General features: G+C 37.9%; 3 protein-coding genes and 1 non-coding gene across 5 annotated transcripts in view; 2 read left to right on the forward strand and 2 right to left on the reverse strand.

The window, feature by feature from the left end:
* The window catches only part of LOC104820157 (ENHANCER OF AG-4 protein 2-like), a 10,760-nt gene extending 7,000 nt beyond the window's left edge, over window positions 1-3,760 (forward strand). The window contains exons 12-18 of the mRNA XM_010550528.2: window positions 12-160; window positions 313-423; window positions 521-598; window positions 742-914; window positions 1,535-1,650; window positions 2,641-2,752; window positions 3,243-3,760. Of these exons, the coding sequence (XP_010548830.2) occupies window positions 12-160; window positions 313-423; window positions 521-591 (331 nt within the window). The 3' untranslated portion in view covers window positions 592-598; window positions 742-914; window positions 1,535-1,650; window positions 2,641-2,752; window positions 3,243-3,760. The remainder of the gene's footprint in view (window positions 1-11; window positions 161-312; window positions 424-520; window positions 599-741; window positions 915-1,534; window positions 1,651-2,640; window positions 2,753-3,242) is intronic.
* A 1,461-nt stretch (window positions 3,761-5,221) lies between these two features.
* LOC104819378 lies at window positions 5,222-7,667 on the reverse strand. The gene is made up of 3 exons (XM_010549412.1): window positions 7,107-7,667; window positions 6,628-6,758; window positions 5,222-6,284 (listed from the first exon to the last, which is right to left on the reverse strand). Exons 1-3 carry the CDS (start codon window positions 7,392-7,394, stop codon window positions 5,474-5,476), a joined length of 1,230 nt encoding a protein of 409 aa, XP_010547714.1. The 5' UTR covers window positions 7,395-7,667; the 3' UTR covers window positions 5,222-5,473.
* An 824-nt stretch (window positions 7,668-8,491) lies between these two features.
* On the forward strand, window positions 8,492-8,564 carry TRNAA-AGC. The gene has a single exon. It is a non-coding gene; the product is annotated as a tRNA-Ala (tRNA).
* Window positions 8,565-8,594: 30 nt separating this feature from the next.
* The window catches only part of LOC104819381 (sacsin), an 18,629-nt gene continuing 10,793 nt past the window's right edge, over window positions 8,595-16,430 (reverse strand). For both annotated transcript variants that reach the window (XM_010549415.2, XM_010549414.2), the window contains exons 7-14: window positions 16,038-16,258; window positions 15,164-15,435; window positions 11,767-14,731; window positions 11,542-11,674; window positions 10,725-11,248; window positions 9,725-10,621; window positions 9,332-9,508; window positions 8,595-8,970 (exon numbers count right to left, since the gene is read on the reverse strand). In XM_010549415.2, coding sequence (XP_010547717.1) covers window positions 8,773-8,970; window positions 9,332-9,508; window positions 9,725-10,621; window positions 10,725-11,248; window positions 11,542-11,674; window positions 11,767-14,731; window positions 15,164-15,435; window positions 16,038-16,258 — 5,387 coding nt within the window. In that variant the 3' untranslated portion in view covers window positions 8,595-8,772. The remainder of the gene's footprint in view (window positions 8,971-9,331; window positions 9,509-9,724; window positions 10,622-10,724; window positions 11,249-11,541; window positions 11,675-11,766; window positions 14,732-15,163; window positions 15,436-16,037; window positions 16,259-16,430) is intronic.

Below are 16,430 nucleotides of genomic sequence, written 5' to 3' on the forward strand. Positions count from 1 at the left end.
CCTCATCCTTCCTCTTTCCCATCTCGACCTGATGGTGGAAGGCGGTATGTAAATGAGGAACCATGGCGGATGCCTTCAAGTGGACATGGTGCCGATTACAAGAATGAACCCTGGATAAGTGGAAGAAATCCACTTCCAGACCCTCCTAGAGCCACAGATGGTATGTAGATGCTTTTGAGATGTTGAGACACTTTTTAAGGTTTGTTCATTTAAATGCCTACTTGTGTGCATGTGCTGCTTCACTTTATTGCAATAGTTCCCCTGTAATGGCTTCATTATTTTAGGTTAATACTTTTATTTGCAATTTGGCAGGTTTCGTTTGGCCACCTCCTGAGAGGCCACCTCCTGAGAGGCCACCTCTGGGTGCTATGGGATATCAGCTTTCTACTGCTAATAGTACACAAGCTGGCCCTCCGGTCCCAGGTGAGACTACCGTAAATGCTTCTCTCATTTTAGCCGCTCAGAGTTGCAGCTCTTCTATCCAAGCTCTTTATCTTACTTCTTGATTTGCAAATTCAAGGTCATGCTGCTTCCCAGATGCTGCCTTCCCGGCCAGACATGCCTCCTGTGAATTGTTGGCGGCCAACTTGATGATAGGGTAATAAATTCCTTTGTTATGTCTCCAGTAGTATCCATGGCTGGGAAGGTGTTAATTATTTCATTAACCTGTTCCATCATATTCCTTGGTTTTTTCCTTGATCATTTAATTTATAATTATTTTTCGGTGTTGTCATCAAACAGTTCCAGTTAGACAGATTTTCCCTTTATATGGAGGATTGTTTTTTGGATATACCCACTTCTAGAGGTTCAGAAGCTACTGTGACGCTTGCCAGGATTCTGTATATTGTAATTTTTCCTGACAAATGTGTTATGGGATCGTATTCTTCGCACTATAGGCCCTTGTTTCTAACTTGGTTAGTACTTTTATTCCTCAGCTCCTGTAATTATGACAATTTTATTTGGTTAAATGGTATTTAAGCTTTTAAGTAAAAAATAAATTTGTGACTAAAAGAAGTCCAAAATTTGTTAGGTTACATCATCTTGGTTTGATAGGGTAACCCTTAAATCTAAACCACTCGGTTTAGTTTTTGTGATCTTTGTAGTCATGCTTTTGGAAGTAAGCTTTACCAGTCTTTATGGCATCATTAAGAAGGCACTATCAAGAGTGTAGTTTTTACCCATGAAGGGGTGCTCAGTTATTAGGGTAGGTTGAATAATGATGCAATCAGATGGGGCAGAGTATTTAGCACAAGCTGGGTTTCTGAAATAGAGGTGTTTTGCTTACTTTGTGGCTTGTTGATTTATATTGACAAGAAGCCTGGAGAAGTCATGTTGGTCTCATTTGGTAGGTTTCCATTTGTTCCACCTAAATGAGGTTCCTACCCAATAACTATGTACCTCTATGTAACTACGTCCTTTAACAAAGAGAACTTACATTCAAGATTTTATTATTTTGCCTATTTTTTTTTTCATTCATGTTTCTTTACAAGTATCTCTCTTCTGGTATAACCCAGGTCTCCCTGACTTTTAGCAGGAATATGAAGCATGCCTTTGTAAACAATTGCAACAACATTCAGTCAGTTTTACAAGAATCTCCATGTAGCCATCTTGTGCACAACTGATCTGAAGAAATTTTGTTGAGGACATGAGGTATTGATTCCTCCTATTGGGATTTTTTGAAAATATATGGTCTCGATTAATGTATTTTGACTGCTAACTGAATAATGAATATAAGGTGGATAGCAGCAGCAAACTTTATTTCTATCCATGCAATGTTTGTCCCGGACCTTTGTGAGAACTTGATGGAGTGTTTGCTCCATACCTGTTTGCGAAGAGCTCTGTTTTTCACTTTTATGCTAGAATTACAAACTGAAAATATAGACGAATGATTTTTTTTGGCATTGTTTCAAGTGAAGACACGAACTTGATTCTTCCCAGGGAAGGATTTATAAACTTCCTTGGGAGACACATCTATTCGTGAATTGACTTGATAGGTTCATGTTGAAGTCTTAAAATGTTCAGAACAACAACCTATTATGTGTTTTACTCACCATATGTTAGTGGCTGCCCTGCATGATTTAGTCTTTTTGCAAGAACAGACTTAAGTTGTCAGGCGATATAGTGCCCGATGAATCTGTTGGGCTGAGCGAAGTAGCCTTGCCATCTTTGTCTTTCTTTCTGTCTTTCAAAGTGACTGCTCATCTTGGTTTGATGAATTGGGGACTGTGTATATATGTTTACAGACTTAAGGTTTCAGGCGAATTGTGCCCAATGAATGGGGTCTTTTCTTAATCCATTTACCTCTTCCTCTTGTAGAGGTTTTCTTCTTACATTCTAGATCCTTATTCAAGGTTGATTGTTCGTTCCCTGTTCCCTGCCTAGAGTAACATGCAATGAAACTGCCAAGGAATTGCAAGAGTACATTTTGGGTTCATGTTGATTTACTGAGAACTTGATGTTAGATACATCAGTAGAATTGCAGTGTGAAAGTTAACTTCTTGGTGTTTGTGTTCAGTTGCATGTTCTTTGTGTTGACTTCAATGCCATGGGCTATGTTTTTTTTTATCTGGTTTCCGGCATTTGCGTTGACATGAACCACAACAAGGCCATGCTGTGTGAGTTAATGATGTCTTGATACAGGCTTTGGTCTGAACTTGGAATGTCATGATCATGGTGTTCCAAGATGGTCGTGCAAACAGATAGATTTCCTCGAGGCCATCCTGGTCTGATCAAGCATCTCCTAACCCTTGAGGTAGATGGTTTGCACGATTTCGTGTTCTTTAATGCTCCAACGGCTCTCTTTTATTCGGCCAAACATTTTCTAACAATATATCCATGAGTGTACTGCCTATTAACATTGTTGAAATCTTCTCATTTGGCTTCCTAAAGGTTTTAGATGTATACACATTTGGGAATCTTGCTTCTTCTGCTCTGGATGACCAGGAGGCAGCCTTCCTTTTTTACTTTGAAAACTTCATCATTCCATGATTCGGGCACCTCTGCTTAAAAATAATCTAATAAGGCATTGTTGGTTCGATTCTTGAAATTCCTGCATACAGTTTGGTATTAAGTGTCAAAAGCTATGATCTAGAGTCCCTTGGAGGTGGCATTGAATCTCTTAGAGTCAGTTTACGTCTAAGGGTACTACTATTTACCACATGATATTTGTTCAGCGTTGTGTGTGTACATCAGCGTTTTGCAGTTTGTTCTTGATAACATTACAACCCTCGTGGCTTCATCAGGATGGATTGGGAAAGCAAAAGCTAAAATGGGTTAAGTTGCCGTGACCTTTCTGGGTGGCAGAGAATTTCACATCGGCTGAAGTCCAATCCTAGTCTCTATCAGATCCCGGGTTGAAGGTTAGATTTTTCCTTCTCTAACAAGTTGAGTCTCCCGTCTTACAATTTTGAGTGATAAAAACGTGAAGGTGAAAATTTTTGGAGCTGAAATAGGAGTTGTGTGTATGTTTTCATATTCTCTCTCTAACATTAGACAGAAGCTGGTGGCTTGACGTGAAACTATCAAATGGGCTTCCTTCACATGTTTTTGTGTGTGTAAGGTTTTGGCGGGCACATGAAGATTTTAAAAGAGTGCACTTTATAGTTTACAAGTTCTTCAAGGCATCTTGAAATAAAAAGGTGTGTAACTTTTTCTTTTTTATCAGCTTTCGTTAGTTATATTTTTACAGAGGTTTCATGACTGATTTTATATTCACTGTCACTTACTATTTATATAAAAGAGTAATATAAAGGTTCTCTCAGGCTGCGTTCTCTCTAAAAAGAATGTAAAAACTAGAAGGAAAAATGAGAGAACAAATAAAAAAAAGGGGTGGAAATTGGCTTCCTTGCAAATGAATGAAACTAAAGGAAGAATATAAATAAATGGAGTTGGAAAATCATAATAAATAAACTACAAAGTATAATAATGAAAAAATATAAAAAATATCAATATATGATAAAAATAAAATTGTACATTATAAAAAAATATTTTTTTATCAATAAATAATTTATATCATAAAAAGTAAGTATACATGGTTATTATATATTTAATTAAAGTAAATTTTTTTTATTATTCATCTATATTAAAATTATAATTGGAGTTATTTTCTAAAATAAGTTGGAAAAATTATATATAAAATTTAATAAAAATGGTTATAAAAGGGATAAAAACATCATATTATTTCACTTTCACCAAATAAACATTCTATTCAAAATTCATTATAATAAATGATAAAAAATTATTTTTTTAACAAAAAAACATCAACTATATAAATTATTTAAAAACAATATTTCACTTTATTATTAAAAAAATATCAAGTATTAAATTTACCAAAAAATCAGCAACTATCAAAATTATTCAAAACAATATTCTATTTTAATTTTGTAATAAAAATCTATAAATTTTGAATAGAAAATATATATAAATTATACAATTCTAAAAATCACAGTAAAAATATAATATTTATTTGTATTTATCATGCCGTAATATTTAGAATTCATAAACATCACCTTTTATATATTTGATAAATTTTTATTGTTAAAATTAATATGTGATTATCTTTTCATAACAAATTAAAAGTGAAAAAATGTTTTTAAATAATTTATATATTTGATGGTATTTTTTTTCAAAAGTAATAATTGATAATTTATTATAATAATTTTTGAATAAATTTTTTTTTGGTTAAATGAAACTAGTTAATGATTTTTTTTTGTTTGTCCCATTATAAAATTAAAGGATAAATTTTTAAAATAGAAAAATAAATAGACAACTATAAAAAAATTAACAAAATATTATTATTTTTATTAAAATTTATTATTACTGATTATTTATTGATTTATAAAATAATAATAAATTAAATAAAAAATATAATAGTGAAAAAATATGATAAAATATCAATATATAATAAAAATAATATTTCATGTTATAAAAAAATTAATAAAAAGTATATTCTTTCTTTATCAAATAAATAATGTATATCTTAAAAAACTACTAAACATGTAGAACTATTATAAATTTAATTTAAAATTATTTTTAATAATTTATCCATATTTAAAAACTTATAAATAAAATTATTATCTAATTAAATGTAAAACCTTTACAAGGGAGAAATGAATAATTAAGTATAAAAAAATTAATTAAATATAATTATTTTTAATAAAATTTATTGTTATTTTAGATAAGATTTATTACTTTATAAAACAATAATCAATAAACTAGAAAATATAATAATAAAAAAATTATAAAAAGTATTTAGGTCGACAAAATATATCGTCTTATGTACATTTTAAGAACATCTTTAATAAAAAAAAACGTACATAATGATACTTCATTCATCCTATCGCAATACCTTTGTGTCCCACTTGTTTGGGGGGCTCCCTTTGGTTACCTCTTTTGCTAATCTCTCTTTACCTTTCTATTTACTCCAACGTTACCTATCAGCAAAATAAAAACGGACATAAAAAAGCACCAAGTCTTAGTCGAGAGCGGCTTTGTTTCTCCGTCCTGTTAATGGCTTCGGTAACCCATCAAAGATAGAGCTCGTTATAGCCGCCGGCGTTAGCAGATCATTCTTCAGGCTCCACTTTCCGCTTGTCCACAGTATCGAAGACGACCTCGTGCTGTTTCCGTTCCCTTCCTGTTCTTGTAGGCTCGATACACTCGTCGACTTCCTCACACCCGAAAAACTGTCCGCTGCTTCCAACATCATGTTTATCACGCTCCCTGTCTCGGGTTCTGTCCATAGACTGTTTCTGTTCGACCCTTTCGATCTCAAGGCTAAACCTTTCCCGGCTATTGCTGAGAACCCACCACTACTGCTGCTGCTTTCCTCCTTCAACATCATTTCTGGGGTTCCCGAATTAAAGTCGGCCTCGGATTTTTGACGTCTTCTCATCACCTTCTCGTTCTGTTTATCAGAACCGGTTTGTCCTTCCTCTGATTCGCCAACCTCTGCCAGGATTGCATTCACCAGGCTTCTTGACTTCTTGTGGTGGTTTAAAGGAGGGTTTGTGGTAGTAGGGGATGCTCTAAGATACGGATCGTCTTCCGGATGAGGAAAGTCTTCTTTCTTGTAGACCCCCATCTCGAGACCTTCGGAAACTGTTCTACTGCTATGTTTCAGCCCGTAATATCCATGCAATGAATTCATGGCTGCGGAAACCTTCCTGTCCTTCCTTTCCGAAGATTTCAATCTCAAAGACTGGAAGGAATCGAATAAGTCTTGGTTATCACCATGCGATGATGTCTGTCCGTGGCATGGTGAAGCCTCCTCAGAACTCCCTTCCCTGTAAGAGATCTTATATGTCAGTCAAAGATTTTATATGTTGTTACTTCAGAAAGATCCCTATACTACTTTCTGGATCTGTGCTGAAAAGAAGAGACTGCTCAATGCAACAAACTGGATGGTATCATTTTTCCCCCTTTTCCCTTTTTTGCTTTCCTCTCTTTCCTTTTCAATTCATTGTAGGGACAGAATTTTGCTAAACCTCTTCATACAAGGCTGTCTAATTGATCAAAGGTTGATAATCCTTAGTATAAATAAGGCGAATGAATATATATATATATATATATATATATATATATATATACATAACTAGAAAAAGAGAGAAGAGAGGAGCAAAGAAATACCCAGGATTTGAAGAGCAATTGGACAAACAAGGAGAGGGAGGATGCCTCCCAGGTAATGGAATCTGGAGAGTCTTGAGAGCGAACATCTGAAGATCGGTCACAAGTCCATTCATCTTTTTTATGTCTGCCACCTGAAGTTGCAATTTTAGCAAACAGGATAACAAGAAGATTTGTGATCACAAAAAAGGAAATCTGATTAGGGCAGTAACTTTTGAAGTCAAATCATCCATATGATCGAAAGACTTGAACTTTGCCAAATTTCACTTCACCAGTTCGTGCTTCCCAAAAGTTCAACATCTTAACCAGAATCACATGCTCCATCATATACAAACAAAATTAAGCAAGCAGCAACAGAATTCAAAGTTTTTAAAGAGCCTGGATATCCAGCCCAGATGCAATTTCCATTGATCACAGCACATCAAACTTAGATACAGTTACATAAATCGAATATCTTCTGAGCGTAAACATAGACACTTTACCTCAACACCGTACTTAATAGCAATGCCGGCGAGGGTATCGAACTTGGAGACCCGATGTTCGATGTAGCCAGCACCAGGAGTGGAGGAGGAAGGCAACGGCGGAGAAGAGGTCGACGGAGGAGGAGTCGAAGGCGAGGGGATCCACGAGCTTTTCGAAGCAGATGACCTCGAAGGACTACTCTCGCGGAAACCATCCGATCGATATGCGATTCCGTCGCGGAATTTTCCGTAGATATTATCGTGAGTTCCGTTGAGGCCAGAGTACCGTCTCTCTCGATCCATCAGCATTTCTCTGGGGAAATCAAACGGATTCTACTCTAGATCTGATCAGAATCATCGGAATCCGGAAAAATCTAACGGCTGAGGAAATGCAGAAAACGGGAAGCGAGGAAGAAGCGGACGAAGAGGCAAGGAGAGATTGAGAAGAGATGGTGAAAAACTCGTGGACTAGAAGGGTGAATGCTTTCTCTCAGCTTCGATGGAAATTTTCCCACTTCTGCCAGATTTTCCGGGAAAATGAAGGAGAGATCTCTTCGCAGCGGTGGAAGAAGACTCCGAATTACTAAATAATAATAATAATAATAATCGGAATTATTGCATTGATAAAAGATTTTTTTTAAAAAAAACTAATAATAATAAATACCAGGAATTAAGTTGGCCGAAACGAAATAAATTGTAGTAACAAATAAGTTACTTTAGATTATGATATTTGAAAATAATTTAATTGTAAGATATAAATATGATGTGAAGAATTAGTGAAGGGAAAAGTGTATCAAAGTCAAAATCACTTTGCCTAATCTTTTTTATGACTGACTCCCAATCTCATCCCGCAAGAGTGTCGGCGAGGCCCTTCTCCATTTTTTTTTTTTTTTTTAAAAATATATATATATATATATATACATGTTTTTCTTTCAAAGATGCGATATTTTTCCCATCTTCATCAAGAATCACAAAAATAAAAATAAAAAAAAGAAAATCGACACATGAATAAAATTAGATAATTTATAATAAAAATAAAAATAAAAATAGATACAGTGTGGAAACTGAACCAAAACCATTCAACAAGAGAGACACAGATACAGTCATGGAATGTATGCATATTATTCTGCACTTTTTATTATTATTATTTTTTATTTTGGGACCTCCGGTACCCAACTGCCCTTTGTTTTTTAATAATAAATTATAGTATGGAATAAATGCCGACAAGTAATGTCAACACCATTTGTTGAAAAAACGGTATTTAATTCACATTCGCGTAAAAGAAATTATAAATTGATGTATTTTTAAAATAAGTTTTCGTAAATTAACAATATTTTAAAAAAAATATTCGAAAATTTTCTAATTAAAAGGAGTGAAAATCTCTATAGAAATATTAAAAAACCAAAGGGGATGTAGCTCAGATGGTAGAGCGCTCGCTTAGCATGCGAGAGGTACGGGGATCGATACCACGCATCTCCACTTTATTTTTTCCTCACATAATAAGCTCTGTTATAACATATAAATAACATTATTCTTATTATTACACAACTTAAAAAATTAACCTTTTATTCCAACCAATGAAGAAACAAAAAACACACCGGCGTGGTCGGTCCAATCACAATATACACGTTGCTTTGTTGTAGCAAGAATGCTTGCAGTTTGGCATATGAACAAAAATTGTAGGACTTTAAGGACGGAAAATTCTAATGGTTTTGGCGACTTGAAGACGACAAAAGGGACATCGGGAAACAGCAGAAGCGCATCTCCGGCAGAGGACGTGGCCGCAGGGAACAAGAGTCATATCAACTTCATTGGTCAGACAAATCCGACACACCCATTGCCCTTTCGCCGTCTCTGCTTCCTTCCCCGCTACCTCCGCTCTCTCCTGCATCATCAGGGTTCCCTTCTTTACAATCATCATCATCACAATAATATCCCCCACCTTATTGATCCGACATAGGGCTGGTCAGGTCGGTTCTGGTCGGTTATCATATTAAACTAAACGGATGAACCATGAAAGCTCTACTTGCAAACCCTAGTTCCTCTCAACGTTTTATCTCCAGCAAATGTACAATCTATATGCTTGCTGCCTTCGATTTTTCTTAGGATCCTACTGGAGGTTGAGAACATGGTGAAACGTAATAATGTATCTTCCCCCATCATGAGTTCCCTATCATTGGCCTCCAGGTCTCACAGCAAATGGGAGAAACAAAGATAATACCACGAAACTAGTACGGGTAACTGACCTGCTCAAGCAAGAGCGCCGCTTGGGACTCCTTCAGCTGTTCTTGGAGCGTTATGGTTCTCTGCAGTAGAGATTGTTTTTCCAGTTCCATGTTAATCCCAGCTGCTGAAAGCATCTCTTGCACTGCCTGCACCAGTTCTTCCGCTGAGACCCTACCATACTTCACCTCATTCACGTTCTGCAGGTTGACAAAATAACAATATCCATTTAACGCTCTCCACTATTAACATACTGGATCCAAGAATCACATGACGTGACGTTGCCTTTTGTTTCAAGGAAGACAAAACTGAAGCATCTCTCATAAAATCACATAGGGCTTTCACGTGTCTACCTTAGCTATACAACCCGGACCCATAAAAACGCACGCTTATGGTATACAATAAAGTGGGCAAACCTGATCAGAACTTGTTCTGCTAGTTCTGGAACTTTCTGCCGTTTCACGAGACTTGTTAACATTCATCGTGGGTTGCACCTCCAATGACAACGCAGACGGGCCTTCGTTCTCGATTGATGTGCTTCTGAAGGAGAAAACTTGAGATGAAAGCAACAACTCAGTCACTCCAGGTGATATTTCGACCTTAAATCTGTAGAGGGCTTGGCCTGCGGAAGGTCTAACATCCTCTGGGACTCTCCCATATCTCAGCTTGTCTCCCTGTTGGATTTTCCAAGCAACAATCTCTCCTTTGTAAAATGGTCTCAACGGGTGAAGCTGTACTTGTAAAGCATCTTGAGACAGTATCTCTCGGCCAACAGAGCTATCGGCTGAGCTGGTGCTGCTATTGGAAGCATCAGAGCATAGTCTCAGGCGGGTAGCGATTGCAGTTTCAGATCCCTGAGGACATGAAAATAAAGATCCTATAGGCAGAGGGGTAGGAAACCCTAAAACCTCACTCACCACTGTCGCAATGACATCCAGGAAAGAAACATATCCTGGCAGTTGAGAGACCAAGATAGTTGTTCTGGAAGGATTGAGAAAATACATTGTCCGATGGCGGGATTCATTCTCCCATTCAGGAATCATGGACTCCTTGGACACGAGGGTCACGTCCACAGAGCTCGGCAGGAGAAGAAACCGAGTATAAATGCTTTTAACGAATTGAATTTTCTCCGCTGCAGATTGAAGAGAATTCCGTACATCTTCAAAGGGCATGCCACTGGTGGTGGTGTCCTCATGGCTCACATGCCATAGAGCGGCTTGAAAGGATTCGCTTTGTAACTTCCGTCTAATAACCTCAAGTGAGATTGGCCCGATGTGGTCTAGGTTCTGAATTTGTTCAGCATAATCGAGTTCCTACAAGAGAAAGTTATAATCCCGTAAGTATTTCACACTTTAGATCGCAGAATTTAAAAAAAAAAACGTGAGACAGCATGGTAACAAGCAGAAGATGTTTTACCTCAATAACTACATCAGAGAGCTTTCTGACTCCCAAGTCAAGACAGATCTTCTCTGGAACATTTGGATGAGAAAATCTTAATCTTGAAGTGTCTATGTATTTTACATAGCGTGATCCAAAAGAATCAACATATACACAAGATCTTGCATGAACAAGCCTACAGCCATCATCTGGGACTATTGCATCAGATTTCAAAGCAGAATTGTCAGATGCCTTTGTCTTATCTCTGTCATCACAGAGAAAATGCAAAATTTCCATCACAGCCCGAAGTTCATTCAGGTTCAGACGCTGATAACCGCACACTTTTTGTAGTTTGGAAAGAATCTCCTTAGCAGCACCAACTGAGAGCTCGTCCTTGAGCCCCAAATCTTTGAGGATTTTCAGAAATGGTAGATAGAGACTAGGTAGCTCAAATGCAAAAGGCGACAGGTTGATCGGCAGGCGAACAAAAAGAGAGCTAGACCCCACCAGGCGTGTTCCATTTGCAGCTGGTAGAAATGCAACTTTTTGCAACTCGGAAATATCTGGACAACAGAAACACAGACCCGGAGTAGATTTATCAACGAAATGAAGAAAATTAGCGGGAATGGCTATTTTACAATAACCCCGAGAACTTAAATCTAAGGACTCTATGCACTAGAAAGCATATTTTTCTCTATTCCTCGTGGTGTTCTTGGTCTTTCCCAGCAAAGCACAGTTTGGAGAAAAGTATGGTAGGTCATCAGGTTGGGAAGAGCAAGGTCATAACTTAGAAGGCCTATGAATAAATGTTGCTGTCTAAAGGTTGTAGATTAAGTGTTTGAACTAGGAGACATACCTGAAGGAGAGAGGGAACCCCAAACCTTTTCCAGGTACTTCAAAACTTCACAAGAAGCAGCCTCAATCGTCATCACACTTGGATTATTGGGCCAGTGAGCAAGAGTGTCCTCACCACCATTTTGCCCGATAACCTGGGAGACATTTTTATGATACCTTTTTTCTTGGTTTGTACATTTGTAAGACTGCAAGAAGACAACAACGAAAGAAAACGAAAAAATTCTACCTGTAAGTGTTTAAGAACAGTAGAGAAAGCTGGAGGACTTTTTAGGTGGAATGCTGCCCAGGAATATTCAGGGGGAATGAAATTCTGACTTGAAAGAATAGGAGCAGATCTCCAAGCCAGGGGCCAGTCCCGTGAAAGAATCGCTTGACTATAGGTTGTAAGTACTTTTTTGCCACCTCTTCTACCACCCAGACTTGGAAACCCAGATTCCGCAGGTACACAAGCAATTGTGCCAAGTGTGTTACAGAAGGAGTTGCTATAAAGAACAGCAAAGTTCGAGAATATGGTCTCCAGAACAGATCCTGCTAATGAAAATAACTCTACAGAAACTTCTTTCTCAGAGTGCGTAAGGTCAGTCTCAAATTCATCTCGTGCAGAAGATTTTGGACACCCCGTTCCCAGAAATTCCACCCTTTTGGCACATTCAAGTATGACATCAGCTTCGGCTGCTGTTCGAAGGCCAGCTTTTCGTAGAATGCGGAGCCAACCTTCCGATGTGAATCTTTCGCCAGGAAACCTCTTTCTTTCACCAAAAAAGACTGACATTAATAAAGCATCAGAAGGATCAAACAACTCCTTCGGTTTACACAACTCAGATGAAAATTCATCAGAGGTTCTAACAAACTTAGCCTCCCTTAGTGCTTCAATCACTGCAGAATTAGCCTGTAAATCTTGCCAATTCCCATATAGATAAACCAATATATCATCTTGTTCAGATTGTGATCTGCTTTCAAATTCAGCTAGTCCGAACCTCACCAAAATTTGATGATCATGCAACACAGAGATCCCAAGGGCCTGAAGAAAGCGACATTCAACTGAGTTGGGGAAATATGAGAAGCAACAGGCATCATATGGTTTAAGGAACGAATTTCCAGAGATTATACACAAATCCTGCCTTAGAAGATGTGTATAAGACCCAGCTATTGTCCTAAATATAGGAAGAGAACGTAGTACTTCAAGTTCATCTGCTCTATAATTTGAGCCATTGGAAGAGAGATCGTTAGCCAAAAGCATAAAGAGCTCATCACGGCTGGCTGTTGGAAATGATGTAATTTCAGTAATGTAGCCAGCATGTTTGCCAGCAGCAAGCTTGGAGACAATAACTTGGCCAAGTGATACTGTGGGTGAAGGTAGACAGCCGCATCTCTGAGCACAATCAGTATATGCCACATCATAAACAGGTATATTGCACTGATTCAAGAATGATATCAGCCAAGGATGCTTGCTTCGTGCTAGTTCAAAGCCGGAAACATAATGTTGTATCGACCCAGACGGAGAACTCGCTGATGTTGTGGGCAGATCAACCTCGCTTTGATTTAGATCCATGACACCACTTCCCGAGCTTGGCTGAAAGACTGGTGGTGGAAAGAATATTAGATGTTTCTCCCGAACACGACACAATATCGGCCTACCAAGGAAGGCAGGAATCAGAGGCCAATCAGAGAAAAGTGAGAGATCTTCTGCTGATCCATTAAAATTTTTCCAGAACAGCTGAATCCATTCAGCCGAGGGGCCACTGTCATCGCTAGAACTGGATGTGTTTTCCCATGAAAACCATGGCACCATACTCGATTCCACAACATAATTAACCCAATGATCATGAAAGAGTGATTTCATATTACTGGCCAGTAGAGAAAGAGACCAGCTCTTTAATTTCAGAAACACTTGAACTTCGGATTTCGAAAAGATATCAGCCAAGCTTGATCTATCGAACACTTTTGGATGGATAAATCTTGCAGCAACAGGCAACATCAACATCTGCTGCTCTTTGTTACCCAGCCATAGTTCAGAAATACCCAAACGTGCCAGATGGTTTGTTGCAGTCGGGCATGGTAATCCTTTTAGCTCATTAAATATTGATAGAAACCTCGGGTCAACATTCCCATACCTATTATTGCTGATACTTCTCTGACTTATGGGACCTCCACTGCGACCAATATCTTCAACAACAACTCTGCCTAAATCAAATAAAGCCTTCCCTATGCTTGTCATCATTTCGAAAGCATCACTTGAGCCAGAATGACCTTGACTAGAAGTTGACATTGAAGCAGAATTTCCATGTCCTTCATCCACCATAGTGCCCTCAGTGTAGTTCAATGATCCAGGGAATTGAATATCTGAGAGGCAATATTCAAGAACATCGATATAGGTATCAACTGATCGGAGATCGATTGATGCTGATGACTTTCTTAGAAGATCACGCACCATCTTTGGTTTAACTTCTCGAACTGGAATCCCTACTGCCTGGATCTCAGCCAGCAATTCCCAAGGCACAGAAAACACCTGATAATGTTCCTTTACAAAGCTACACACTGTAACAGGAAGCAAATTAGCAGCAACCTCACCTCCAGGTTGTGTTAGAAACATACCCTCTTCAGCTTTGACCAAATTTCCCGAGTATAGCTGCCACAGAGGAAGGTCGGCAACACGAACATAAAAAGGCCTTACAACTTGTTCAACCACGCATTGCCACTCTGCCTTGAGGACTTCAGCTGTTATAGCATCACCAGGTTGGCTAAGCAAAAAATGTTGACTAGATCGTGGCCAGAAGGAATACAACTGATTACCATAGGCTTTAAGAGAAAGGGCCAGCAGACGTGCTGCATTCGATTCCACCGATGAACTCGAATGTTCCCGCCTTATCTTTTCCATCTCCATAGCCATTTCTATGTAAGAATCACGAACACATGTCATTAACTCTCTGTTCCAGGCATCAACCAATTTATCTCCAGCATCGAGTTGTGACACTTGGTTGTCTCTCTGATTTTGGTACTTGAAAAGAAAACGACCACCGTTGTGACGTACAAGGAAGCAGCCAAGGATGGTGACAGGTAAAGGCACAGTACCAGACAAAGGCAAAGGAGACATAATGGAGCTGGTTGGATTAACATCAACAGGACGGCCATTTCGAGATACATGTGCAGCAACTCCAGCAACAGGGGTCAAATTGTATGCTAAATACCTCCTGCACATATGTAATAATTTAATGACACGGCACTAGAAGAATATCAGCATTTGGCACAACTTACCACTAAGTGGCTACAAATTGAATGATGCTTCTTCTCACCTCTTATATATACACACACACAAGGTTAACCAGTGAACTTAAACACAGTTCTATTTTCAATAAAAGACTAATAATAGCAAACAATACAAGATCACACGCACATTTTTTGTAGCTCAGTTGCCTATGCTCGAAAAATCGTAACATCTTGAAGAAAAAAGAAAAAAAAAACTGATATTGTAAAGATATTGAAACATATCGTATCCGGAAGAAGAAAACATATTTTGTGTTCTTCAGACACAACTTCTGAGGTGACATCAGCCATAGAGGTATATAGGTTATTACCAACTTACTCGACGGAATCATGTAAAGTAAAAGTTTGTTACTACGTACCTGTCAAGAGCCATGTTTCGTGTTTGCCCAGAACCCATGTTGAGAACAACAAGCCAGCGATCCAGAAGTTTGCTTTCCCCTATATGTAGGTTCACATCTATTATGTGTGATTTACTAGCAGAGCTTGAGCTACTAAACAACCTAGATATCTGAAACTTTCTCCATTTCTTTTCAGAGAATGGGTTCCTCATCATAGCCAATGATGAATCAATATGGAGAACATAATCCTGATGTGGTTGTGTGTTTCCTTGCTCCCATGTGGAAAACGATACCTGGATTTTAAATTTTAAAAAAGAAAATCTCAGTTGTAGATTCGGGTATATAGGCAGTGTGCTGCTCTGGAGAGACGTGGAACAACTGAAATGAAATGAAACAATTGCTAGGCACTGATACATAATTTTTTTTTTGTGTAAAGTTTTAATTACGCATGCATTCACAGAGGTCCAACAAGTAAGGACTAAAAAATCAAAGCCTTATATGTCCCCTAGTTTTCCTCAGATGTACCCAAGTTTTCCATTTGAATTCACTTATATCTATCCCGAAATTCCATGCAAACTGTCAAGCTTACAGTTCAGAAAAACATCCAGCGGATCAAATTATGTGAGACACAGAGACAACAAAGAGATCCCTTTTTTTTGCAATAGAAATGAAACTGTTGCTTTTCTCTCTTGCTCCTGCCAATTCCTCAATGTCCACATAAATTATGTTTCCAACAAAATATTTAGGCAACCTACTAATGGGTAGGGATGCTTTAACTTAAAAAGCTTAAGCTGATAGAATATATTTTCCAATTTGCTATCCAACAAACATGATACCTATGGGTTAGTTTCCCTTCCTTGCACAGTTCAACTCCCCAACAAGGTAGTTATGATACCTGGGAAACTGACTTCAGGAAAATGAGCATTCTGGAAGCATGCTCCAAAAATCTATCAGATATTTGCTTCACTCTCTGCTGTCCCATTTCAACTCCATCTTTCAACCATTCTGACGATAAAGGCATTCGAATAATGGTAGAATCCGCTGATGACCATACCATACCGTGATCAATCATCATGGGGTTAAATTGATCACGAAATCTCTCGACCAAATTTGTACCTAGAAGAAAATTGACATTTAACAATGAAAATTTGTTCACTTTCTGAAAAATTAGGGATGAAGAGAGCATGGAAGATAAATTTATCGCGTCATATGCAGAGAGGAGCTTAATTAATCACCAGATACTGTAAGTTAATCATCTAAATAGTCCTAAACTATGATTTCTTTCCCT

This window comes from Tarenaya hassleriana, unplaced genomic scaffold, assembly GCF_000463585.1.
Source record: "Tarenaya hassleriana unplaced genomic scaffold, ASM46358v1 Cleome3, whole genome shotgun sequence".
Classification (NCBI taxonomy): domain Eukaryota; kingdom Viridiplantae; phylum Streptophyta; class Magnoliopsida; order Brassicales; family Cleomaceae; genus Tarenaya; species Tarenaya hassleriana.

Bases quoted from the DNA above. Each gene is read 5' to 3' on its own strand.
- LOC104819378 (XM_010549412.1), bottom strand. From the start codon at position 7,394: ATGCTGATGGATCGAGAGAGACGGTACTCTGGCCTCAACGGAACTCAC. The intron at 6,759-7,106 runs GTAAAGTGTCTA...TTGCAACTTCAG, and splicing joins CTATTAAGTACGGTGTTGAG to GTGGCAGACATAAAAAAGAT. The intron at 6,285-6,627 runs GTATTTCTTTGC...GATCTCTTACAG, and splicing joins AATTGCTCTTCAAATCCTGG to GGAAGGGAGTTCTGAGGAGG.